This window comes from Colius striatus, chromosome 2 (assembly GCF_028858725.1).
Source record: "Colius striatus isolate bColStr4 chromosome 2, bColStr4.1.hap1, whole genome shotgun sequence".
In the NCBI taxonomy this organism is placed as follows: Eukaryota; Metazoa; Chordata; class Aves; order Coliiformes; family Coliidae; genus Colius; species Colius striatus.
In genome coordinates this window covers 5,924,501-5,948,708 of record NC_084760.1, presented here as the reverse complement: position 1 = coordinate 5,948,708, position 24,208 = coordinate 5,924,501, and the positions used below count along the sequence as shown (strand labels likewise).

Genomic DNA, 24,208 nt, shown 5'->3' with positions numbered 1-24,208 from the left:
TAAGCCTGAACACCAAAAGTTCCACTTACATGTAAGGAAAAACTTCTTTCCTGTAAGGGTGACGGAGCACTGGCACAGGCTGCACAGGGAGAGTGTGGAGTCTCCTTCTCTCGAGGTTTGCCAAACTCACCAGGACACCTGATCAAGGCTGACCTGCTTCAGCAGGGCGTTTGGACTAGATGATCTCTAGAGGTTCCTTCCAACCCCTACCATTCTGTGATCCTGTGAGTCTGTTAACTGACACAAACAAATGATGAAATTAAGTTGAAAAAAACAAAAAGCTTTTCCACTCAGATATAGATCTCAGTTAGTGAATGCAAATCTGAGCTGTCCATCTCAGCAGATCAAACTGGAACTCCCAATTTGATTGGACTCCTAGTAGTGTTGAGGAGAAGGTTTGCTTTGGTCCACTGTGGCTTGACTAGGAAGGTAGTGGTTTATAGGTTTTATGTTTCTGTTCCTGATTCTACCCAAAACACTGAAATGGATAAAAAAAAGATGGATTAATTTATTGGACTAAAAGAAAAAAAACCCCTTCCAACTCCTACCATTGTGTGATTCTGTTATTCTGTGAATAAGCTATGGGCTTTACTTGGCCGTTATCACTGAACAAGTTCAAAAAGCAACCAACAACCCAGCAAATAATTGCCAAGAACTGAAGAATCTTTAGACCTTTTGAGTACAAAAAAGTTATTTCAAAGCCCCAAGAGGCCTCACAGACAGCTCCCCACGTCTTTTCTTCAGAGGGGGAAAAACCTCCGCGAGCACGCGGCCGCAGGCAGGATGAGAGCAGGGCTTTTCCCCCACAAGCCTGCAGTAACCGGCGCTAACACCTCACACCCACACACCAAAGCAGTTCGCAGAGGCGGGCTGCTAGCCAACAGCCTCCCACTGCCCACACGCGGCCGCCACGGCCCGTCCCGGCCCCGCGCATGCGCTCCAGCCGGCGCATGCGCCCCTGCGCCCGCCTCCGGAGCCTCCTGCACCGGCCGCCCTGGCCGCTGCTGCCGCGGTCGGCAGCTCCGCTAGCACAGCCCCATTCCCGCTCGCTGCCGGCCAGCGCCCCTGTTTCGGGAGGGTGAGTAACGGCGGCGGCACAGGGAATGCTGCTTTGGCTTCAGCTGCGGGGGCTGGGGAAGAGGCAGCGAAGGGCCGGGCCAGGCCGGGCTGGGCGCTGCGGTGTAGCTCTGGGGCTCCTGGGCACTGGGAGAGGCCGGGAGAGGAGGGGAAGGTGCCTGCCCCTGCTCGCCGCCGATATCTGAGGGGCTGGGGCACCCTCTCGATCCTCTCTCCGGCGAGAGGCCTTCGCCGCGCTTGTCGCCCGCGGCAAAGGCTCTTCTGCCAGGGCTGATGCTTGGCTGAGAGCTCCGGCGCTGGGCTTGTTAGTGTTACAGGTCTGAATGCTCGGCTCTTGGTGACTCGCTTGGGGAATGGGAGCAAAGCAGCAAGCTGGCTTCGTTTACACTTTACACTTACTTTACACTCTTGTCAAACAACCTTGTTCTACAAGCTGCCTGTGCTGTGAGCTGCCCCGGGAGGATGGTTCGTAGGCAGCTAGCTCCCTGTGAGAAAGGTGGCCGAAGGTTACTTTCTTTTCGAGGTCTGCAACTGCTCAAACTTCGATGTGTGCTTCAGTCCCATTTCAAAGCAGGAGACCGCTGACATGTTGAAATCGAATACTCTTCTATATAAATGAAACAATGTAATGCCAGAGACTGTTTTCCCACTTGTAGAACAAAAGGAATGTAACAGGGTTGTTTTTTGTTCTTGATGTGGTCTTTCTTAGAATAGTCTGCTTAGCTTTTGCTGTATTTCCTGTCTTGTGAGTGATATAGTTATCCAGATTAGAATTGTCGTATTTCAAACATCTCTTTTTAAATTGAGTGGACCAAAAAGAAACCTTATATTATTGGAAATACTTAAAAATAGATGTGTCATGTAAGTCACATATATAAAGTGTCTGAATGCCATATGTAATGTCTTCCCCATCTTTAATGATTTTCAAGGGCTTTGTAAAAAAGTCTTTATAAAATTCCTTTTCCTATGCAGACACTTTCTGAGAAATTTCCCCCTTTTTTCTAATACCTGAAACACTCCCAAGGCTCTCACAAGGAAGATATTGTCAGCTTCTGTTCCTTATTAATTTCTGTTCCTCAGAATGCACTCTCTAATTGTGGTTTATACAAACTCTTACCAGCCCTCAGGGAGCTTAACTAAATCTCTAGGTTTACTAAATCTCAACAACTCAATCACTTGGGAACAAAAGTAGTGTTTCTCGATGAACACATTTCTCTCTACCTCCTTTCCCTGTACTCTGCCCTCATGAGACCACATCTGGAATATTGTATCCTGTTCTGGGCCCCTCAGTTCAAGAAGGACAGGGAGCTGCTGGATAGAGTTCAACACAGAGCCATAAAGATGATGGAGTGGAGCATCTCCCTTCTGATGAAAGGCTGAGGGAGCTGGAGCTGTTTTAGCTTGGTGGAAACTGAGGAGTGACCTCATTCATGTTTACAAATACATAAAGGGTAGGTGTCAGGATGGAGCCAGGCTGTTCTCAGTGATGGCCAATGACAGGACAAGGGACAATGGGTACAAGCTGGAAAATAAGAGGTTCCAGAGAAATGCAAGGAAGAATTTCTTCCCTGTTGAGGTGAGGGAGCACTGGAAAGGGCTGCCCAGATGGGCTGTGGAGTCTCCTTCTCTGCAGACATTCCAAACCCACCTGGATGAGTTCCTGTGTGACCTACTCTAGGTGGTCCTGCTCTGGCAGGGATGTTGGGCTGGATGATCTTTCGAGGTCCCTTCCAACCCTTAAAATTCTGTGATTGTGGTAACTGTATAAGACACTTTTTGAGAGGAGGACTGAATGTTATGGGAATACAGGTTCTGTCCTTTCATGGTGAAGCTTTGTATTCTTCTATTGTGTAATGAAGAAAGTTACAGTATCTTAATCATAAAAGAAGAATTCAAATGACATCAGTTGACTTCCATGCTTTCAGTCTGAACCTGAAGGTGACATTACGTGATTTGGAAAAGTGTATGAGTGGTAGTGGATAGTACATTGACAGAGTTAACTGAAAATCCTGACTTCTTCAGACACTTTCAGTGGAAAATCTGCCAAGGAACTTTTCCAGTGACTAGGTGATTAAAAAATAAAACCAAACAAAAAAATAGTATAATTCACAGAGTGAAGAAAACCATTTTAATTCCACAGTCGTGACCTTTGTGCTGATTTTTACCACTGAGGACTAACATTTAGGGATTATAATAATTCTGTAGTCACGTTGCATGCATCAGCTCTGTACTGAATTAATAAAAGCAGAAATTTTTGGAGGTGGAATAGGGAGCAAATTTAACTCATTTGTTTTGAAAGGGCAGTTTTGTGTCCAGGATGCATGTTGAAAGTCACACTGAATTTGAATATGTTCCAGTGATCTCAGAAAGTGATCTCCAGTGGATGAGAAATAGTACAGAAAAGAAACAGCACAAAAATGTTTAAAGGCATCCAAAGACAGTGATACAACACACAAGACAAACTAGAAATTTCTCTAAAGGAAGACTTGGAGAACCTGATAGAGGCAATTGAATTGTTAGTGAAGTAGAAAATGTAAATAACAATAAATAAATGTAACCAGATGCTTGCTTACTCTCCCTTTTAATGTGAGGACTAGAGACGTCAAACTAATGAGCCATGGTCAATGGAGTTAAATCCAGTTGGCGGCCCATCAGGAGTGGTGTCCCCCAGGGCACAGTGCTGGGGCCACTCCTGTTTGACATCTTTATTAATGATCTGGATGAGGAGATAGGGTGCAGCCTTGGTAAGTTTGCAGATGCCACCAAGCTGGGTGGAAGTGTTGATCTGCTTGAGGGCAGGGAAGATTTATAGAGAGATCTAGACAGGCTGGATGGCTGGGCCAAGGCCAGTGCCATGAGTTTCAATAAGGACAAGTTGCCAGGTCCTGCCTTGGCCCACAGCAACCCCCAGCAGTGCTACAGGCGTGGGGAGGAGTGGCTGCAAAGCTGCCAGGCACAGAAGGACCTGGCAGTGTTGGTTGGCAGCAGCTGAACACGAGCCAGCAATGTGCCCAGGTGGCCAAGAAAGCCAAGGGCAACCTGGCCTGGATCAGGAACGGTGTTGTCAGCAGGGGCAGGGAGGTGATCATTCCCCTGGACTCAGCTTTGGTGAGGCTGCACCTCAAATCCTGTGTACTGTTCTGGGCCCCTCTGTACAAGAAGGACACTGAGGTGCTGAAGAGGATTCAGAGGCAGGCCACCAAGCTAGGAAAGGATTTGGAGCACATCTCCTATGAGGAAGGGCTGAGGGATCTGGGGCTGTTGAGCCTGGAGAAAAGAAGGCTCAGGGGAGACCTTCTCACTCTCTACACCTACCTGAAAGGAAGCTGTAGCCAGGCAGGGGTGGATCTGTTCTCCCTAGGAGCAAGCAATAGGACAAGAGGAAACAGCCTCAAGTTGCAGCAGGGGAGGTTCACGGTGGTTGTGAGGAGGAATTTCTTTGCTGCAATGGTTGTGAGGCATTGGCAGGGGCTGCCCAGAGAGATGCTGGAGTCACTGTCCCTGGAGGGGTTTCAGAGACGGGTGGATATTGCACTGAGGGAAATGATCTAGTGGTTGATAGCGCTGGGACTCGATCTTACAGGTCTCTTCCAGTCAAAATGATTCTATGATTCTAAGTCTTTGAACCACAGTGAACTGAAGATGCCTGACTGTTCTGGTAAAGCATTGCTCTACACTGTACCTTTTATTTGCCCATAGGTAGAAAGTGGTGATCTAAACTAACTCATTCTTCTTTCTGACCTGTTACAGATGGTTTTCTTCTTTTAAAATGAATTCACTGGGCAAGAGAAAGAGCTTGAAGTACTTACATTTTTGGCTGGTACACCAAATTAGGCCAGAAAACTTGGGATTAGAATCCAAAAGCTGCTTCTAGTTAACAAGTCTTCACATGAGTCAGAGCAACTGACTGCATTTGAGATTTTAATCTGCATATAACTGAAGTTACTTAGGCTGACTTCTTCCTACTGAGAAAGGGAATTGCTGTTAGATCCAAATAAACACACAATTCAAGGCAGGGTGCTTCCAAGTCTGTTAGGAATGACCTATGTACCTTAGTAAATTGAAGTCAGATTCTAAAATTTGCATGTACGTGACAGCAACAGAAAATCACAGCTACTCTGTCTCTAATGGCTGTTGAATCAGAAATGTGTTCTAAGGTTTTTGAAATTCCAAGGACAGACATAACTTCAGGAAGCTGTTTCACGTGGCATATATTCACTGAGTCTGTTTCCCCAGTGTTACTGTTCTGCTGTGGTATTGATGAGCAGAATTTGTCTGTCACTGACTCTAAAGAGTAGCTCTGAACAAGATGAAGTGACATAATGCAAGTATTGTCAACCTGTAGCTCTTCAATGCAGCTTTTACAGTATAGGTGTCTATGCTGCTGCTGAATTATGTCATCATCATTGACACTGACATCTCCCCAAAACACAAGCGTTTATTGTAGGTATCACTTACTTGTTCTACAACATAGAATCTCAAGGGCTGGAAGGGACCTCAAAAGATCATCCCCCCTGCCAGAGCAGGACCACCTAGAGCAGGTCACAAAGGAACTTGTCCAGGTGTGTTTGGAATGTCTGCAGAGAAGGAGACTCCACAGCCCATCTGGGCAGCCCCTTTCCAGTGCTCCCTCACCTCAACAGGGAAGAAATTCTTCCTTGCATTTCTTCGAAACCTTTTACTTTCCAGCTTGTATCCCATTGTTCCTTGTCCTATCCTTGGCCATCACGGATAACACCTTGGCTCCATGCTTCTGACACCTGCCCTTTACATATTTGTAAACAATAATGTCTTGCACTATGATGCTGATTCTCTGTATAAGCACACCAGAAGTTTGTAATATGTTGTGGTAGACCAGGGTCTATCCTGGTGCCAGCCAGTTTTTAATAACTATGCTGTATACTTTCATGATTAATATTCTATTGAAAAAGTACTTGTTGAAAGAAGAACACGGAGCAGTAAGAACAATACCTGATAATTTTGAAAAAGTACTTTATGATAGTGAAATCTTGATGCAATAAAGAATGGATTTAGTATCAGATGTGTCAAAGAATAAAAAGGAATAGTTTCTTCTGTATTGAGTAGGAAAGCCCAAATGAAAGACCTTACGAACATTCTAATTATAGACATTACACTCATGAATTCTTTTTTAACAGAAAAGATGAGATGAAAGAACAATTGCAGAAGTAATTAGTCATTGCCAGTCCTCTATGTTGTCTGATGAAGATCAGCATCTGGGATAAGTTAAACTGAATACATTAATTAGCCAGGTGAATAATATTGTTTCCTTAAAAAAAAATAAAATTCCTGACCCTTTAGAAAACTTCAGTTTGTCTAATGCAAACATTGAGTTAAACGCACAAGGAGAGCAAAGGAGACTGGAAATATCAGGAAAAACAGTAGAAGTAGTTTGAATGTATTTAAAGCTCTTTTCTTATTGGAATAAAAGCGTTCTGGACTCCAAATAATCTCTGATGAAATTCTAAGACCTTGGAATGGATAGTGAGCTATAGAATAAGAACCCTGTAAGTGGTTGTAAAATGATGTGAAATCTGTTAAGTATTAAATGAGATTCTATGAGCATTTATGGTATAAAATAATTTTCCCTGACAGTGGCCAAATGTATGAATTCACAGTCCAGTTGGGTAAAATGAGCAAAGACCTCTTTTCCTATCTGTGCTATTAACTCTTTTGTTGTCATTAGTCCTGCTTGACCAACCTAGTAGCCTTCTATAATGGCATGACTGGCTGGGTAGGTGGGGAGCAGCAGATGTCATCTACCTTGACTTCAGCAAGGCTTTTGACACTGTCTCCCACAACATCCTCATCAGAAAGCTCAGGTTTGGATGAGTGGACAGTGAGGTGGACGGAGAGCTGGCTGAATGACAGAGCCCAGAGGGTGGTGATCAGTGGCACAGAATCGAGTTGGAGACCTGTGGCCAGTGGAGTTCCACAGGGATGGGTTCTGGGGCCAGTCTTCAACCACCTGGATGAGGGGACAGAGTGTATCCTCAGCAAGTTCCCTGCTGGCACCAAACTGGGAGGACTGACTGATTCCCCAGAGTCTGTGCTGCCATTCAGCGGGATCTCGACCGGCTGCAGAGTTGGGCACAGAGGAACCTCCCGAGGTTCAACAAGGACAAGTGCAGAGTCCTGCAGCTGGGAAGGAACAACCCCATGCACCAGGACAGGCTTGGGGTTGACCTGCTGGAAAGCAGCTCTGCAGAGAGAGACCTGGGAGTGCTGGCTGATAGTAAACTAACCATGAGCCAGCCATGTGCCCTCGTGGCCAAGAAGGCCAATGGCAGCCTGGGATGCATCAAGAAGAGTGTGGCCAGCAGGTCAAGGAAGGTTCTGCTCCCCCTCTCCTCTGCCCTGCTGAGGCCTCATCTGGAGTCCTGTGTCCAGTTCTGGGCTTCCCAGTTGAAAAGACAGAGTTTCGAGAGAGAGTCCAGTGCAGGGCTGCAAAGATGATGAGGAGACTGGGGCATCTCTCGTATGAGGAAAGGCTGTGAGACCTGGGACTGAAGGGCATTTTTAACAACACTTATAAACACCTAAAGGGTGGGTGTCAAGACGATGCGGACAGTCTTTTTTCTATGGTGCCCAGTGACAGGAAAGGGGCTCACAGGCATAAGCTGGAACACAGAAAGTTCCACTTAAACTTCTTTCCTGTTGAGGTGAGGGAGCCCTGGGAGGGTGTGGAGGTTCCTTCTCAGGAGGTTTTCAAACCCACCTGGACACGTTTCTGTATGACCCAATTTAGGTGGACCTGCTTTCACGAGGAGTTGAACTAGATGATCTGTAGAGATCCCTTCCAACCCCTGCCATTCTGTGACTAGTGCTGTGGTATTCATTGAGCTGAGTCAGCTCTTTAAAAGGGTAAAAATGCACAGAGGTTGTTTAATTTTGAGATGTTAACAGTGTTTTGTTGCTAAAGTGTGTGAGTGACCTTAATGTGAAAACCAGATTTATCTGTAACTAACAGAAGGCAGCAGGATGAGTGGATTAAGGTTGGAAATAGCAGCAGAACTTCCCTTTTTGACGGTGTCATACCACTAATCCAGTCCAGGTTGTAATATTAAAAAGCATTCCTTACCTAGGCCTATCACAGCAGTGAGTGGTAAAGAACATTGGTAGGAAACTGAGGTGAGATTACTATTTAAGTATTTTCAAACAACCTGTGTATGTCTCAGTAAATTAAGGTTCTAAAATGTGAAGGTCGGTGACAGAAGTACAGAACCCCAGCTATGTTATGTCTAATGGCTCTTGAACGAGAAATTTATTCCATGATTTTCCTTTTTAGTGTTGTCAGATTTTATACATAAACTTGTTTCACATAATTCTGTGGTAACTTGAATTTTGTTATTCCTTTTCTCTGTCTCTCTTGTATTTAATGGCGAACAGGAATTAAAGTTTTAAGTAATCAGCCATTCTTTTATGGTGATTTTTCTTCCCCTTACTTTCAGAGCTAAAATCTTGCTGGGTACTACTGGTCTTGTTTTGAACTTAGTCCTGAAATTCTACATGAAATGTCACACAACTGTGAGGTTTTACTAAAAGCCTGCCAGCAGTAAATGTACAGGCTGTCTATCTGGATGAGGTACATCCATAATGCTATGCTGGTTTTTGTTTACATAATTCAAAAAACAACTTGAATGTTGGATCTGTAAAGTTGCAAAGAATTGTTTCAACTTTAATTTGTCAAAGTACTAAGTTAATGTATCTATTAACTAAACATAAAGCAGTCTGAAGCCAGTAGAAAAGTTGGTAAGAGAGACCTGTATTCTGAACAGAGGCTGCATTTCTGTCATATCCCATTTTTTCCTTCACTCTTGTTCTGCTTCATTACTTTCCTTTCATGGCTTCTCCTATTTTTCTTCTATTTTCTGTGCTGTTTCTGTCAGATTTGTCAAAACACGATAGTTCTGAAATAACATAACCAGAATTTCCTTTTTGTGAGATTTGTTTGGTTTAGGAAAACAATGAAGTCCAAAAGTGAGATGTTTGATAAAATATTTGAGTCCTTAGTGGTAAAACCTCAGAGCCTGGCTGGCCCATGTTCTCAAACGCAGAAATGGTTTGTTCTTCTCCCCACCAAGGCCTGTTAATTATGCATCAGATTTGACTTCATTTTGTTTCTATTGTGTAGAAATTTTATAAAGCATTTCATGCTGCTGAATTAGGTAATAAAATTAATCTGACCTTTAACTATTTGTCTTTTGATCAGTTCTGGCCAAAATCCTTCTGTTTGGATTCTGAACTATGACATCATGGCAAGATTTCGCAGAAGAACATGCATCATTTTGTTGCTTTTCATTTTGTTTATTTGCTCCATAATGATGGCTTTGAAGACTCTGAGGCCCGACAGAGCTGGCTTTGGGGATCCTTTTGGACTTGGTTTGTTGCCTGAGCTTCAACAACGGACGGTGCTCTTAGACAATAAACAGAACTCAGTAAACAGGATTCAAGGAGATACTGTAACGCGTGTCAGTAATTTGCACAGCATCGCAGTCAATACCATGAAAGCATCTGTGCCTCCTGTAAACAAGCTGGAAGAAGAGATGTCTTCTCCTAATTATAATTTTCACATATTCTACTATAGTTGGTTTGGGAATCCACAGTTTGATGGTAAATATATTCACTGGAATCATCCATTGCTGCCACATTGGGATCCCAAAATTGCGAACAATTATCCAAAGGGAAGGCATAACCCTCCTGAGGACATTGGGGCCAACTTTTATCCTGAACTCGGATCTTACAGTTCCAAAGACCCTTCTGTCATAGAAGCTCACATGAAACAAATGCGTTCAGCTTCAACTGGTAATGAATGTTAATGTTTCAGCATGTTGTTAATTTATCCAGCCTTAAATATGTGAATGAACACAGCTGACCCATTCTTCCATTTTTTCTGTGTATTTCTGGAAATGTCTGAAGCTAATAAATGTCTGGGTATTTCTCAGTTTTAACAACTGAAACCTGCATCTTCAAAGCTGTGTCTGATGAGTGTAACAGCACAGAAACTTAAGAGCTATATTTGTAGTCCTGCAGGTACATGTGTTTCATGACTTAAGCACCGGTGACATACATAGAAAATACAGAAGCCGTAGCTAGAATATATTGCCTCTGTATTTTAATTTTGGAGATGAATAATTCAGTTTTAAAAAGAGGTTTCAGTAGATCGTAACATGGTTATAGAACAGCCTGTTCAACTAGGAACAATTATCTAGAAACTTTTTTTTCCTGAGTTCTTTGTGCACAATAACAATTAGGTATTAATTCATATGTCAAAGAGCATTTAGGACTGTGGCTTTTAAACCATTTACATTTTATGCAGTGTATTTATAGGTGTTCTCATTAACTATGGAGATGTCTAATGCAACCCTTCCTGAACTCAGCTGTGATAATTTCAATGTAGCTAATGCCAGTTTACTTCTTTGTCCAAAAATATACTTTTTTCCAATACAAATCAAAGTTCCCTCTCTCTAAATAAGATGGACTATATACATGAGACTATTCAGTATGTTTTTGTGTCATTCATTGTTCTTGGGCTTTTACAGTCTTTTTTATGTTAACGTTCTTCAAAATAAGGAGTCAAAGAGGCTAACATTAAAGTCTGAATAGTTTCTCTAAATGTAATTGAAGCAATATGACCAGAGCTCATAGTATTATTCAGAGTGCTAATCACCTTGAATTGAATCACTTTCAGGTTTGATGTAATTGTTATATTCCCATTAGCAATGTTTCTTGTATAATGTTGCTTCTTGGTTATTGTTTGCTCCTGGTGTTTTTATCTAGCCTGTATTTTGTACAAGGTTTGATACAAATTTAGGAAGTTTCTCACCCTTTTCAGTAATATGAGAACTCCATTAAGAGGAACACCAACAACAGTGGGTAAACTGTTGAAGAGAAATCTCAGATATTAGTTCTCAGTAAGCACCTGTTTAGTCATACTTAAAGCAAAATAATGCATGATAATGTGATGAAAGCAGAGAGGTCACTTTTAGCTTTATAAAAATCTATGAAGGATCTCATCTTTTTAATACAAATGTCTAATAAAGCTGAACGGCTGATGGAAAAGGCACCAAATACTAGGAAAAATGCTTTGCAAAATAAGTTGGTTTTAGTAGCAAAAGTTACTTTTCCATTTAATGTTCAACAATATGAATCAATAGTTGATGCTTCCTGTAAGTGACACAGTCTTTGTAACGCTGGTATTTGTCAAAAGTAGTTGTTTTATGCTGTTATTCTGACTTAGGGATTTAAGTACACTTGAATTTGTTCTCTTAAAAGAGTCTAGATTTGACCAACATAAGTCATAAACCTTTTTTCCTCAGGTTATTACTTCAAATATTGCATTTTTAATAAGAATTATAAATTGTTCATTCTCTGTGTAGTGTGAGGTTGTCTATTTATGATTTCTTCTTTTAAGTCTCCTAGACAATGTCTAATCCATGACTGCAGTTTACATTCTGTCAAAAAATAACTTTTCCTCTAGCCTTTTCAGAGGCTTTATCAAGGATCTGGCAAAAGGCGAAAATTCTAAGTGGTTCTTTAAGCCAGTATTGTGTAATGATCAAAGGCATGTAAGAGATAGGAGGAGCCTGAGTTTCATGCAGTGCTTCTGTATATCCTTCTTGTATTTTACAATTCTTTCCTTCTTTATTAATTTCCTATGTGTTAACAGATTAAATACAACAGATTTTATTCTTCTAGATTGCTTGATGAAACTTTGTTTTTTGGCACCAGCCTATTCTTTTGGTAGTCCAGTTTGAAGTCCTTCATTTGCCTTGAATGACTTGACTTTGGTTATAAAGGTGCTTATTGCTATTGTTTTGGGCAGCAGGTCCATAAGTGTTTTAGACTCCTGAGGTGGTGCATAACTCTATATTTTAACCAGAGGAAAGAAGATATTAAGTGATCTTTCTCAGGGAAAGAGCAAAGCAAACATGAATTTAGGTTCCTTGATGGAACTTCTTGCTGTTTCTTAAAGGTATAGCAAAGGATCTTGACAGACATTGTGTTCAGGATACTGTGAATGTAACTTGAGTTTGTTACTGCTGTTCTGCTTGTCTTTTACATCTTACTCATTTGATTTTTTTCCCTTTTTGTGAGAAATAAAAGATTGGGTGATAAAAGACAGTAAAAATATTGCATCTTGCTTGTCCATGAGCAAACTGTTTCTTGTGATAGTGTATTATGTGTGATTCTCTTTTTGTTAAAATGTGAAGAGAATATGCTGAGGGTAGTTGAAGTAATGTCTATGTGTAGTGAGCTCAGATTTCTACTTTTGATTTTATATAATCTTAGACTTGTTTGGAAATTGTTAGTCAGAAATGTTATAATGTTAGTAAAATAGATGGAGTATATACTTCCCTGTCTCTGTGACCTAACTTAAATCCTTACCTGGATAAAAAGAATCACAATGATTTTTTCTTCCATATGTTTTAAATAATAATAATGTCAGGAAAATATTCCTATGTCACTATTTCATGTATTTCTTTCTGTCTTACTTTCTTCCTGATATTATTTCCAGCTATACACCTGAGAGATCTAGCTTAATTATATGACAGCATTTTATTCTAGGAGGAAAGGCTTTAGCCTTTCTGAAAAGATACATGTTCTTTTTCTTTCATGGAGAGCAACAAGAAAATTTACAGTGTAGAGACATTGTACTTGTTGTCATATTTTTTTGACAGGAATAATAACATCCTTAAATTATTCAGAATTACTGAAGCGTGTTTAAGGTAATAAATTTAAAAACTAATTTCAGGTAGCTGAAAGGGTGGATTACTCCATAGTAACTGCATGTACCAAGAAAGAACGTTGTGGGATTACAGTCACTGCCTCTAGTATGAAATGATTGTTTTGGAGTGGAGCCAGAGGTACAATGCAGAAATATGGTGGAGAATATAGTTTTATAAAATAACAGTCTCTTTCATCACATGCCTCATCTCTTGAGTCTTCTCTAACCCTGTGTATCTAGATAATCTCTGTATAGGGCCAACAAAGATGATGAAGGGAGTGGAGCATCTCTCTTCTGATGAAAGGCTGAGGGAGCTGGGGCTCTTTAGCTTGGAGAAGAGGAGACTGAGGAGGGACCTCATTAATGTTTACAAATACCTGGATAGGTGTCAGGAGGATGGAGCCAGGCTGTTCTTAGTGATGCCCAATGATAGGACAAGGGGCAAGAGGTGCAAGCTGGAACATAAGAGGTTCCAAAGGAAAAATTTCTTCAGTGTGAATGTGCAGGAGCACTGGAAGGGGCTGCCCAGATGGGTTGTAGAGTCTCCTTCTCTGCAGACATTCAAACCCACCTGGACGAATTCCTGTGGTCCTGCTCTGGCAAGGAGGTTGGACTGAATGAATTTTCGAGGTCCCTTCCAACCACTAAGATTCTGTGATAGCTATAATACTGTAGTTGGGAGCATTCTCTTCTTCTTGGTACAACCTGGATATTAGGATGCTGTGCTGAGAAGTGAGAGTGAACGGCTCTAAGTATTAGGCTTGTGACACTGAGCACAGATCTGTTCCCTTGACAGATGATCTTGCCACTGTTTTGTTGCCTTTCAGAAAGTAAGTCAAAATCCATTCTGAGAATACTGAGATTTTGTAGTTGGTTAAAAAGAAATTTGAAATTATCATTTATGCAAATTTCACATCAAACATAATCATGGCAGTGTTAGAATGTACATGTTAGATGTCAAACAACAGGACTTAAAACTTCAGTTTTGTTGTTTCAGGTGTAATAGCGCTTTCATGGTACCCACCAGGTATGGCAGATGAAAATGGAGAGCCAACTGATGATTTGGTGCCTGTTATTTTGGATTATGCACACAAATATAATCTAAAGGTAAAGTACGACCTGCTTTAGCAGGGGAGTTGGACTAGATGATATCTAAAGGTCCCTTCCAACCCCTACCATTCTATGGTTCTACTTTTAAGATGCATAGAATAGGACTGCCTAGGAAAGTAAATCTCTCTGAGTTTACTACATTTGCTTTGTGGTGTAGAGTAGAAAGGCTTTTCCTGTAACGGTGGTTTCTGTTTCTGACTCCTGAATTACACTGAATTTTGGTAAGACCTAAGCAATATTGCCTTATAACTAGAATATATGTCATAATCTGCCTTTTGCTGTTTTAGTTCAAATTTAAAAGCTTACAGAATCTAAAAGCTTACAGAATCTCAGGTGTTGTGTTGTAGATTATTTTAAGGAAATATTTTTTTAAATTAGACAATAATGTTGTTTTCAAATCAGTCTTGAGAGTTGAGGAAAGTATTGAATATTTCAAACTGTTATGGAATAAAGTGATTTATAAACTAAGGAAAGAAAACTAACCTCATTTTTTGCATTACTATGTATTTTTGCTAGTGCCTTATCGTAGAGGCCAGGAGTAAACATCTATGAGTAATAAAGAGGGATTTATAAGTTCTAGTTTGAATTAATGTCTTTATTCCAGGGAGTATCAGGAACACTTGTTTTGAACAATGAGGTCAGAGAGGTGCTGCTGTGACTTTAGGTTACTCCAGGGCACATCAGGATACGGAGGCTAAATTACCAGCTTCTTGAAGTAATTGAAATATCAAATAAATTAAAAGAGTACATGGACTCATTGATGGATTTTGTTATTTTTAGAGCAAAAGCAGTATTTTCCCTTGGGATAAAGAAAACAAGCACTTGCCTTTTAGTCTTGCCAAGTAAAAAATTTGAGCTTTTAAATTGCTTAAGTGGCTGAATATGTTTCGTCTCTGCTGGTAGCCACGGCAGATTCTTTGAGGAGCAGGAGGAAAGTAGGAAGGTTAAGTCAGTTACAGAAGTCATTTTGAAACTTAAAAATGCTGTGTGAATTGCATTTTGTGAAACAAGTTGCACATATGTAGTAGTAAATGATGAAAAAGAAAAAAAATGTATTATCCTTCCTCAAAATGTTTAGCTCATGTGAAGGAGCTTGCTCTCACCCCAAAAAACTTGTTAACATGCAAGTCTCTCTAAGGAACCAAGGCAAAATGAAATAAACTACCAAGGAAAATGCATGTAATAGTATGGTCCTGATAGGAATAATTACTGGGAGGAGGATATGAAGTCTAGATACTCAAGGAATGCTGCTTTCACTGTGATGATTTTAGATGTTTTTAAACATTCTTACACTAGTAAGTTGTTACAGTTATATGTTAGGAATGTGAGACCAAAACCAACGTACAAAATACATCTCTATTACCTCTGCTAAAAGATAGATCCTTTTTTATTTACCTAGTTTTGATACTTGGATAGTAAATATGAAATTATAGTGTTCTTCAACGTGTCCTGTCAGTCCTAGTGATTTAGTCTAACACTGTATTTTTCTGTATTTTGCACCTAATAAAGATGAATATTTTTCTACAGTGGAAATTTGTTACTGTGATAGAGTTGTTGAATTGAATGCATTCTGCTCTAAAACTGCTGCTGGAAAACAATTTGCTTTGATAAATGTAATATTCTCTCCCATTTAATTGTACATTTGCTAACATTTTTATTCTGAAATGGCTTCACCAGGTATAGGTTAAATAATTCCATAAGCTCCAAGCTTGAAATTCACCAGCAGTAAATTTTAAATTCAGCTTTTCAAATCCCATATCTTAAAGTCTGTTTTTGACACTGAAAACTCTCCTTGGAGAATGATGTCTAGAAAATGTAATATGTCATTTAGAAATTCAATATTAAAATGTTTCATTGGTTAATGAGTTCTTTGACATTGGGATAGATAATATTTTATCTCAGGTTTACTTTCTGCTGTAGTTGTTTTTTCTGAAGAGTCCTTACTATTTGGCTTAGGGAAACAAAAGCATTGCTGTGTTTTAATGTAAAAAAACAAATATCTACTGTATTACCAAACTTCCACAGATCTGAGGCTTCTCGTCTTAGCAGTGCAGGAGTTGAATTAGTTATTGATTATTCTCAAAACAGGCTAATGAAAATGTTTGCTCTGTAAGGAACTATATTTAATGTGACTGATACTTGTTTCATATAATACATGATGCCCACGTATTCAATAGTGTTTTACTTTTGTGTTGCTCTTTTGTTTTCATCTTTCAGGTCACTTTCCATATTGAACCTTACAAAGACAGAGATGATCGCAGTATGTACCACAATGTCAAATACATCATCGACAAGTGAGTGCTTTCAGAGTGGTCCCCTTTGGGGTTTGTTACATGCTGTTTTAAGGGATTTCTGTGTATTAACACTTGGAAGAATGTGTAAAAGTGTGTACACTGAGTGAAGGAAACCATAGGAAACTCTGTTCATATTTTAGTGCCTTTTTGTATTTAGTCTGCCTTTTGAATATTGAAGTGTGAATTTTACACAGATACTCAAATGTAAGTTGCTTTCAACATTCATTATTATCACAAGTCATGATACTTCAGATTAAAGCCGTTAAAGTATTAGCTTCATGGTATATAAACTAAACATATGTTTTACAGTATGAATTAGCAGCTTTAATGTGCTGGCTTCTAATAGTTTCAGTCCAGCTTGGCAGATTCAGTTCTGCTAATAGTTGTTTTGTTTATCAATGCAATTTAGACTGTTTCAAGAGAATTGCCTTTTCCAGATAACTGATACCTATAGCACAGTTTGACACTAAGTTACTAACTCGTGCTTCAGAAATTCTTTGCAGATTCATTATCTAATGCTGAGCGATTACTGGACTTAAAATGGGTATGAATTGCTGTGTTTTGGAGCACATGCACTGTCTTTTTGAATTAATCTTTAAGGAAAGTCTTCATCTCAGATTGTAAGACATTGTTTTCCAAGTGGCTGATTTTGAGTTAACGACTCTTCTTTGCTTTGTAGATATGGAGGCCATCCAGCCTTTTACAGGCATAAGACCAGCACAGGCAGATTGCTTCCTATGTTTTATGTTTATGATTCTTACGTCACAATTCCTGAAATATGGGCAAATCTATTAACTGTTTCTGGATCCCAGACTATTCGAAATACTCCCTATGATGCATTATTCATTGCACTTCTTGTAGAAGAAAGACACAAGCATGACATTCACAGAAGTGGCTTTGATGGAATGTACACTTACTTTGCCACCAACGGCTTCTCTTATGGTTCATCTCATCATAACTGGGCAAGTCTAAAAGCCTTTTGTGATAGTAACAACTTAATGTTCATTCCAAGTGTGGGACCAGGGTATATTGATACCAGTATCCGACCATGGAACAACCACAACACCCGGAATCGTGTCAATGGGAAGTACTATGAGACTGCCTTCAGTGCAGCCCTTTTGGTGCGACCAGAAATTATCTCCATTACGTCGTTTAACGAATGGCATGAGGGAACTCAGATCGAAAAAGCTGTCCCCAAACGGACTGGGCAAGTGGTTTACCTTGATTATAAGCCCCATAAACCAAATGTTTACCTAGAGCTTACTCAGAAGTGGTCTGAGAAGTACAGAAAAGAACAAGAACAGTGGCTTATGTGAGCTGTTGCTGTAGCAGTTGTTTCCTAATGCATAGCATACATTGAGGAAAAAAATTCAGAGCTGGAAAACTTGTTATTAAATGTCTCTATTATAGATATACGTTCAAATTATTGTATCTCTTGAATGTATATGCACTACTACTGAGTTTGAATTTTGAAGAGTAAGAAGATGATGAGAGAATGTTAGTATTTCTCTCTTACTGGATATTATAGTTCAGAATGTTCAGGAAAAACGCTGTGGTTTTGTTTGTCGGTTCGGTTTGGGTTTTCTTTAAACTCATAACTTGCATGCTGAGCTTCCAGAACATCTGCATGGGATAACTTTCTACATGACCAAAGTAGAACAAAAATTTGACATAGTTATATTTAACTTCCTTGTGTTTCTAATCCAAGTGATGCTGTAACATAAATTCTTATCCCGATATCTGCTTGCAGGATGCATGTCTGTAGTGTGTAGCGTCTGCTGTTCGCACACAGGGAGTTCTTGGCATCTGACTAGCTTGTGGTAAAAAACACTGAAGAGGTATGTGTGATGCCACACCAGTGGTGGTGGTTTAAAAAAACCCAAAAGTATTTGAAAGTTCCAAAGAACTGCTGGAAGATTTTTAGTTTGCTTTCATTTGTTGTGCTCAGTACATGGTGCAGACTTTTGCAGATTACTGGGTTACTAGTAACGTAGTAAAATATTTTCCAAGGGGAGAAGAGCCCTTAAACATGCAAAAAATACACTAAAACTTCCATTGCTATATGTTGTCTGCTAATAGTTTTCATAAGGTAATGTCGTACTAGTTCTACAATAAGTACAACCCTAGGAAATGCTATTTTTGTTTCTGGTTTAGGAGCAGTCTAATTTGGCAGCATTGAGAGCAACTGCCCTTTAGTTTAATTTGAAACCTTGCTGTTTCTGGTTTTCATATAGTTCATCTAGTTTTTCCAAGATTCAGAATAGTAGATACTAAAATCTTGTTCACATAAGCTCCCTACTGGTATAACCTTTAATTCTGTGGTGTGGTTGGAAATTAGTACTTTCTAACTTAAGAATCTCACCTTTCAAATGTTATGAGTTTTTTAACTGTTTTTCCTAATGAAGCTTGAAAAGATCAAGTCACATGAATGTGACACAGCAGTCCTTTTTTGGGGAAGGATTTCCATACAACTTTGTAGAAAAGGCATAAACTTGGGAATAGTAGAAGTTGCAGTGTTTATTTATTTGCACCAAGTGTTTCGTCTGTAGCAAAGTGGGGATTTTTAGGTTCTTGTTTTGTTGTTAGTTTATGGACAAGGTTTTGATCCTGTGTTTTAGTTCATATGCTATAAATGTTGTGACCACTAGAATTCTGGTGATTTCAGCCAGAACCATGGAAATTACCCTCTTTATTAAATTCTCACAGTAACCTGTCCATGAAGTTTTAAGTTGAATGTAAGAATTTCTGGTTGAAAAGGAACACAAACCAAAACACTGTGTTTTTTCTTGCAGAAACCTCTATCATTCCAAATAAACATAGACCAGTTACTACTAATATTTTCTAGCCTTTTTCTGATATGAAAAAGGTTTCTTTATGTGACTTTCAGTTATTTAAAGTTTAATTCTCTTGTCATTTCTCTACAGTTGTTAAGGAAATGTGGCATCATATAATACCCTGAGCTGCTTGAAAACAGTGCAAAATTTGGGTGACAGATATGTAACTTGGCACTTTGAAGAGTGCCTCTAGAGTTCTGGGAGTCTGGTTTTATATCACTTCATAATTTTTTTGTGTGTGTTTCCCTACTGCATTTTTGCAAGCTCCAAAGTACTTCTGAAAGAAATGTTTACTATTGCATACTTTGGTTTACTTATGCTTAAGTTCCTCGGGTCTATGATCATAGATTCACAGAATGGTGGGGGTTGGAAGGGACCTTTAGAGATCATCTAGTCCAACCCCCCTGCAGACGCAGGTTCACCTAGATCAGGTGACACAGGAATATGTCCAGGCGGGTCTTGAAGACTGAAGTAGATATAACTATGTCTACAGTCACAAATAGTGTCTGAGGTATATGAAGCACTTGCTAGGCTTTTACCACTGAATGAACCACTCATTTTGTTAAGGAAATTGATTAATATATTTTTAATAGAAATCCCTTAAATAGCTATATATGATTTGGTCTTATAATTTGTTATATGTTTACCTTTTTCCAGCCCAAAGAGCCCATATGATTAAATGAAAGATTAAACTTTTGCAGACCAATATTGCATATATTATTTTAAAAATCTTTGAAATCAAACCTTTTGGATGGACTTTTGTGCTTTTCCTTTACTTAAATTGTCATCCACAAGTCTTTTCTCACTGTAGTTATTTGAGCACTTTACTAGTCATGTCAACCATGCTCTCAGTTTTGAGTTCTTCAGTTTCTCCTCTTGACTGTTTTCTCTGTGCCTATAGGAGTTGCTCCTTTTGTTGTTCTTAGAAACATTTGAAGTTTGTTCTGTTGTGCAGCTGAGGTGACTTATCTTGCTTAAAATACAGTTTATGATAACAGTGCAATGGATCTTCATTACTCTTGAAAGATTTCGATGATTACTGTAGAGGTATCATTTAGTTCTTGCCACAGACTGGTATGGGCAGTGACACACTAGTGTCTAATGGGATCTTGAGAAGAATTTACAGAATTTCAGTAGAAAAGAAGGAGAATTCAGTGCCTAGAAGTTAATTGCCCCTGAGCACTTGTATTTTTACATTCTAAAATATAAATATGATACTGATAAAATGTTTCAGAGTCTAGAATTTCATTTTATGATCCTAAGGAGAGCTGATGAAATAGCACCTACTAGACCTACCCCACCTGCCTTGCCTGATGCTTTCTCTGTACTTAGAACAAATAGTAGTGCTACTTCTCGTTATAGTGGATGGAGAGTTTTGCTGATGGACTGTTGCTGCAGTCACGATAGATTTTGGAAATTTGAGTAAAAATAGGTGTGTGGGAGATGATTTGTACAACTGCAAAGCTATAAGATTGTTATAACTGCACAATTGCAGGGGGAGGGAGAGGAGAGGTGAATGTATTGAGAAGGTGATTGCTTCAAGCTTTACAATTATAGTAGAAAAAGATAGTTCAATGTGCAAACAAAGTTGGGTGGAAGGGAAAATATTTAATATCAGTTTGAGATCTGAAGTGGTATTTAAGGAACATATAGATTCTATCTCGCCTTGACTTCACATCCCTCATTTCTTGACTCATTGGAAAAAAAAGAGTAATGATTACTTTTATATTTTTACACTGATTAATTTCATTTGACTCATGATAGTATGTTATAGTACTTAGAGTGATATACTACATTTATATAGATTAGGCAGGAAACTCCATGGGAAGTCTTAATAGAGATCATGTCATGCTATTATACCTCTGCAAACTTAGAAGTACCTGAAGTTATTGATGACATACTGTTGACTGAGTATTCCCACAGGGGAAATGGTTTCTGAGACAAAGTAGCAAGTCTTTGTAGTAAAAAAATGACTTTTTAAAAGAAAATCTATAGGTACATTTCTGCTTCTGTCATCAAGTTCTGTGAGGTATCTCAGAACTGAAGCTTAATACATCTTATCTAGAATAACAATTTATATTAAATCTTGTAGAGTAATGCATGTTTCTCAGATCTAAAAACTTGTCCTGAATTTTGAGGGAAAGAACACGTGCATATGCTTTTGATATTTCAGTGGCAAGCTGTACATTGTTGTGAATGTTGTTCCTGTACTGATGTTCATCGTGTTTGTCTAGTGCCTTTCTTTGAAGGTGCCAATGATTTGTCTCTTAAGAGGTTCTTAAAGCAGAAGGTCTTAGTGAACTCATTTTTATCATGAAACTTGATGTATGTACACCCCTTGTAGTTTGAATTAACATGTTCTACACATGTCTTTTGGGTTCTCTTGAGAACATTTCAGAGGAGTTTTCAGTGCTGTGTTGCTAGTCGGAGAATGTATCTCTGGGCACATGGACAAGGACGTACTATAATTTAGGGCATTTATCTCGTGTACCTAAAAAGTGGAAATAAGGTATTTGCAGACAAATTATTTACCACTTAATGTAAGCTGAAAATCTGTGTCTCAGTCTTAAAGTATTTTACAGGTATTGGTCTTCATCTTTCTACTTGTTTAAGATAGTGTCAATATATCATTCCTTTTTGTGTTTTATATTTGACTAGCGTGTTAAATGTCGCATCAACATCTAAAGTGGTTGTATCTCTAAGACTTCATAGTTGTAATATTCAGTAAAGAGAATCTACAAGATTATTGGCACTGCAGAAAAGCCTAATGTGAATTTGGTATTGTATAGCCACAATTATTTGATGGAAGCATAGTGTATCTTTGCTATGTATTAAACATGAATTAAAAAACCCCCACACTTATTCTGATACCCTACCTGGCTGTGGCAGAGATGCATTTGCTTACATACATATATAAAAACAAGAGTGTGTGTGTGTGTGTATGTGTGTGTATTTATATGTATTATATATGTGCATATAACTGAGGTCATTATTTTTAAAGTACTACGTCATTGTATTAAAATTACTGGCTGGTTTCTGCTACTTTTAAGCAATGTTTTTAATTCCCCATAATGTTTACAAAAAACCTAGTTGCTTATGTATAAATACTTTTATGAACAATAAATATATACCCAAAAATGTGGTTTAAAGGAATGTGTGATAATGTTTTTTTTAATTAATTTAGAATGTGAATCTTTGATTTTCTGTTGCAATGTGGGTGTGGAATTTAATTAGACTGAAGAACAACAGATGTATTGCAATGTTTTTAGACAATGCTCTGAAATATTCCAACTTATTAGGCTAAGTGAGTTCACTCGTGCATAGTGTTTGAGGTATCTTTGAGTCTCAAGGTGTGGTTGTATTTTGAGAAAGCAAAACTGAAATTTCCAGTTCATAGAATCATAGATTCTAAGTTCATACAGAAGCTTGAGAGGGATGAGTGCATAAATAATTAACCATGCAGTAGAGGTTTACATTGAATACTACAATGCAGTCAAAGAAGTATTTGTTGCATTCTGATGGTATGTTGTGCTATTAGGGTATTAAAATCTCTAGAAGGTAAGGATTGACAGTTTGCCTACTTGCTATCTGAGAAAATGTCTGGTTACTCCCAGCAAACTACACTGGTGAGGAATCACTTAAAGGTAATTGACACACATAGCACTGTGTGTTTCTGTCCATGAATCAAAAGTATTGGAAGATGTTGAAAAATTCCACCATTTCATACTTCCTTTGTGTATCACATTGTAAGTAACTATTACCTGGCTTTTTACTGGCTGATTCCCCAGAGGCTGTGCTGCTATTCAGCAGGATCTCGACCAGCTGGAGAGTTGGGCAGAGAGGAACCTCCTGAGGTTCAACAAGGACAAGTGCAGAGTCCTGCACCTGGGAAAGAACAACCCCATGCACCAGGACAGGCTGGGTGTTGAACTGCTGGAGGGCAGCTCTGCAGAGAGAGACCTGGGAGTCCTGATAGATAATAAACTAACCATGAGCCAGCAATGTGCCCTCGTGGCCAAGAAGGCCAATGGCAGCCTGGGATGCATCAAGAAGAGTGTGGGCAGCAGGTCAAGGGAGGTTCTGCTCCCCCTCTACTCTGCCCTGGTGAGGCCTCATCTGGAGTCCTGTGTCCAGTTCTGGGCTCCTCAGCTCAAGAGGGACAGGGAAGTGCTGGAGAGAGGTCAGCACAGGGCCACCAAGATGATCAGGGGACTGGAACATCTTTCATAGGAGGAAAGGCTGCAGGAACTGGGGCTGTTTAGTCTGGAGAAGAGGAGACTGAGGGGGGATCTTATTAACATTTATAAATATCTAAAGGGTGGGTGTCAGGAGGTTGGGACATCCCTTTTTTCTATAGTAGCTACCAACAGGACAAGGGGTGATGGGATGAAGCTGGAACACAAAAAGTTCCACTTAAACATAAGAAAAAACTATTTCACTGTGAGGTGAGGGAGCCCTGGCCCAGGCTGCCCAGGGACAGTGTGGAAGCTCCTTCCTTGGAGGTCTTGAAGACCCGCCTGGACGTGTTCCTATGTGACCTGATCTAGGTGAACCTGCTTCTGCAGGGGGGTTGCATTAGATGATCTCTAAAGGTCCCTTCCAACCCCTACCATTCTATGATTCTTCCTGAAGTTGAATATGGGTTTTTTTCCATGATGCAAATGGTTTCCTCAGAATTTCCTGTCTCAGGAAATGCAAAAGGTAATCGACACATGGTGTGCTTGAAATTTGAAGTTATGTACGTGTCTAATTGACACTTTGCTAGGAGGCTGTGAAGTACTTCTGCAGTTTAGTGAATGAAGTGTCTCCTAGAGTATTTCATGTGGCTTCAAGTGAATTTAGTAGAAAGAAAGAGAGAACCACAAAACAGTATTTATTGCCTTTTTTACTTATCTAATGTGATTAGCTTCTATACAGTATATGTGATATAGGTTTAATAAATTCTTTGTGTGAATGGTAAGGAAGAAAAACTATGTTCATGTTTGTTTTGTTCAGCTGGGCAGATAGATGAAACAGCAATACAGCAAAAAGCACCTATAGCTTTCAATATTTAATCTTAAGTTTAATCATACCTAAAGAAAGTCCTGTGAAAATAATGGAATATGCAGAGTTAAATATAATTTAAAGTAAGAAAACCTAATTCTGTG

The 24,208-nt window shown here is 39.4% G+C and overlaps 1 protein-coding gene across 1 annotated transcript; it reads left to right on the top strand.

Moving 5' to 3' along the window:
• Positions 1-979: 979 nt before the first annotated feature.
• MANEA (mannosidase endo-alpha) lies at positions 980-22,141 on the top strand. Its single transcript, XM_061990628.1, has 5 exons — positions 980-1,078; positions 9,308-9,900; positions 13,821-13,930; positions 16,151-16,227; positions 16,907-22,141. Exons 2-5 carry the CDS (start codon positions 9,351-9,353, stop codon positions 17,541-17,543), a joined length of 1,374 nt encoding a protein of 457 aa, XP_061846612.1. The 5' UTR covers positions 980-1,078; positions 9,308-9,350; the 3' UTR covers positions 17,544-22,141.
• Positions 22,142-24,208: the final 2,067 nt, after the last annotated feature.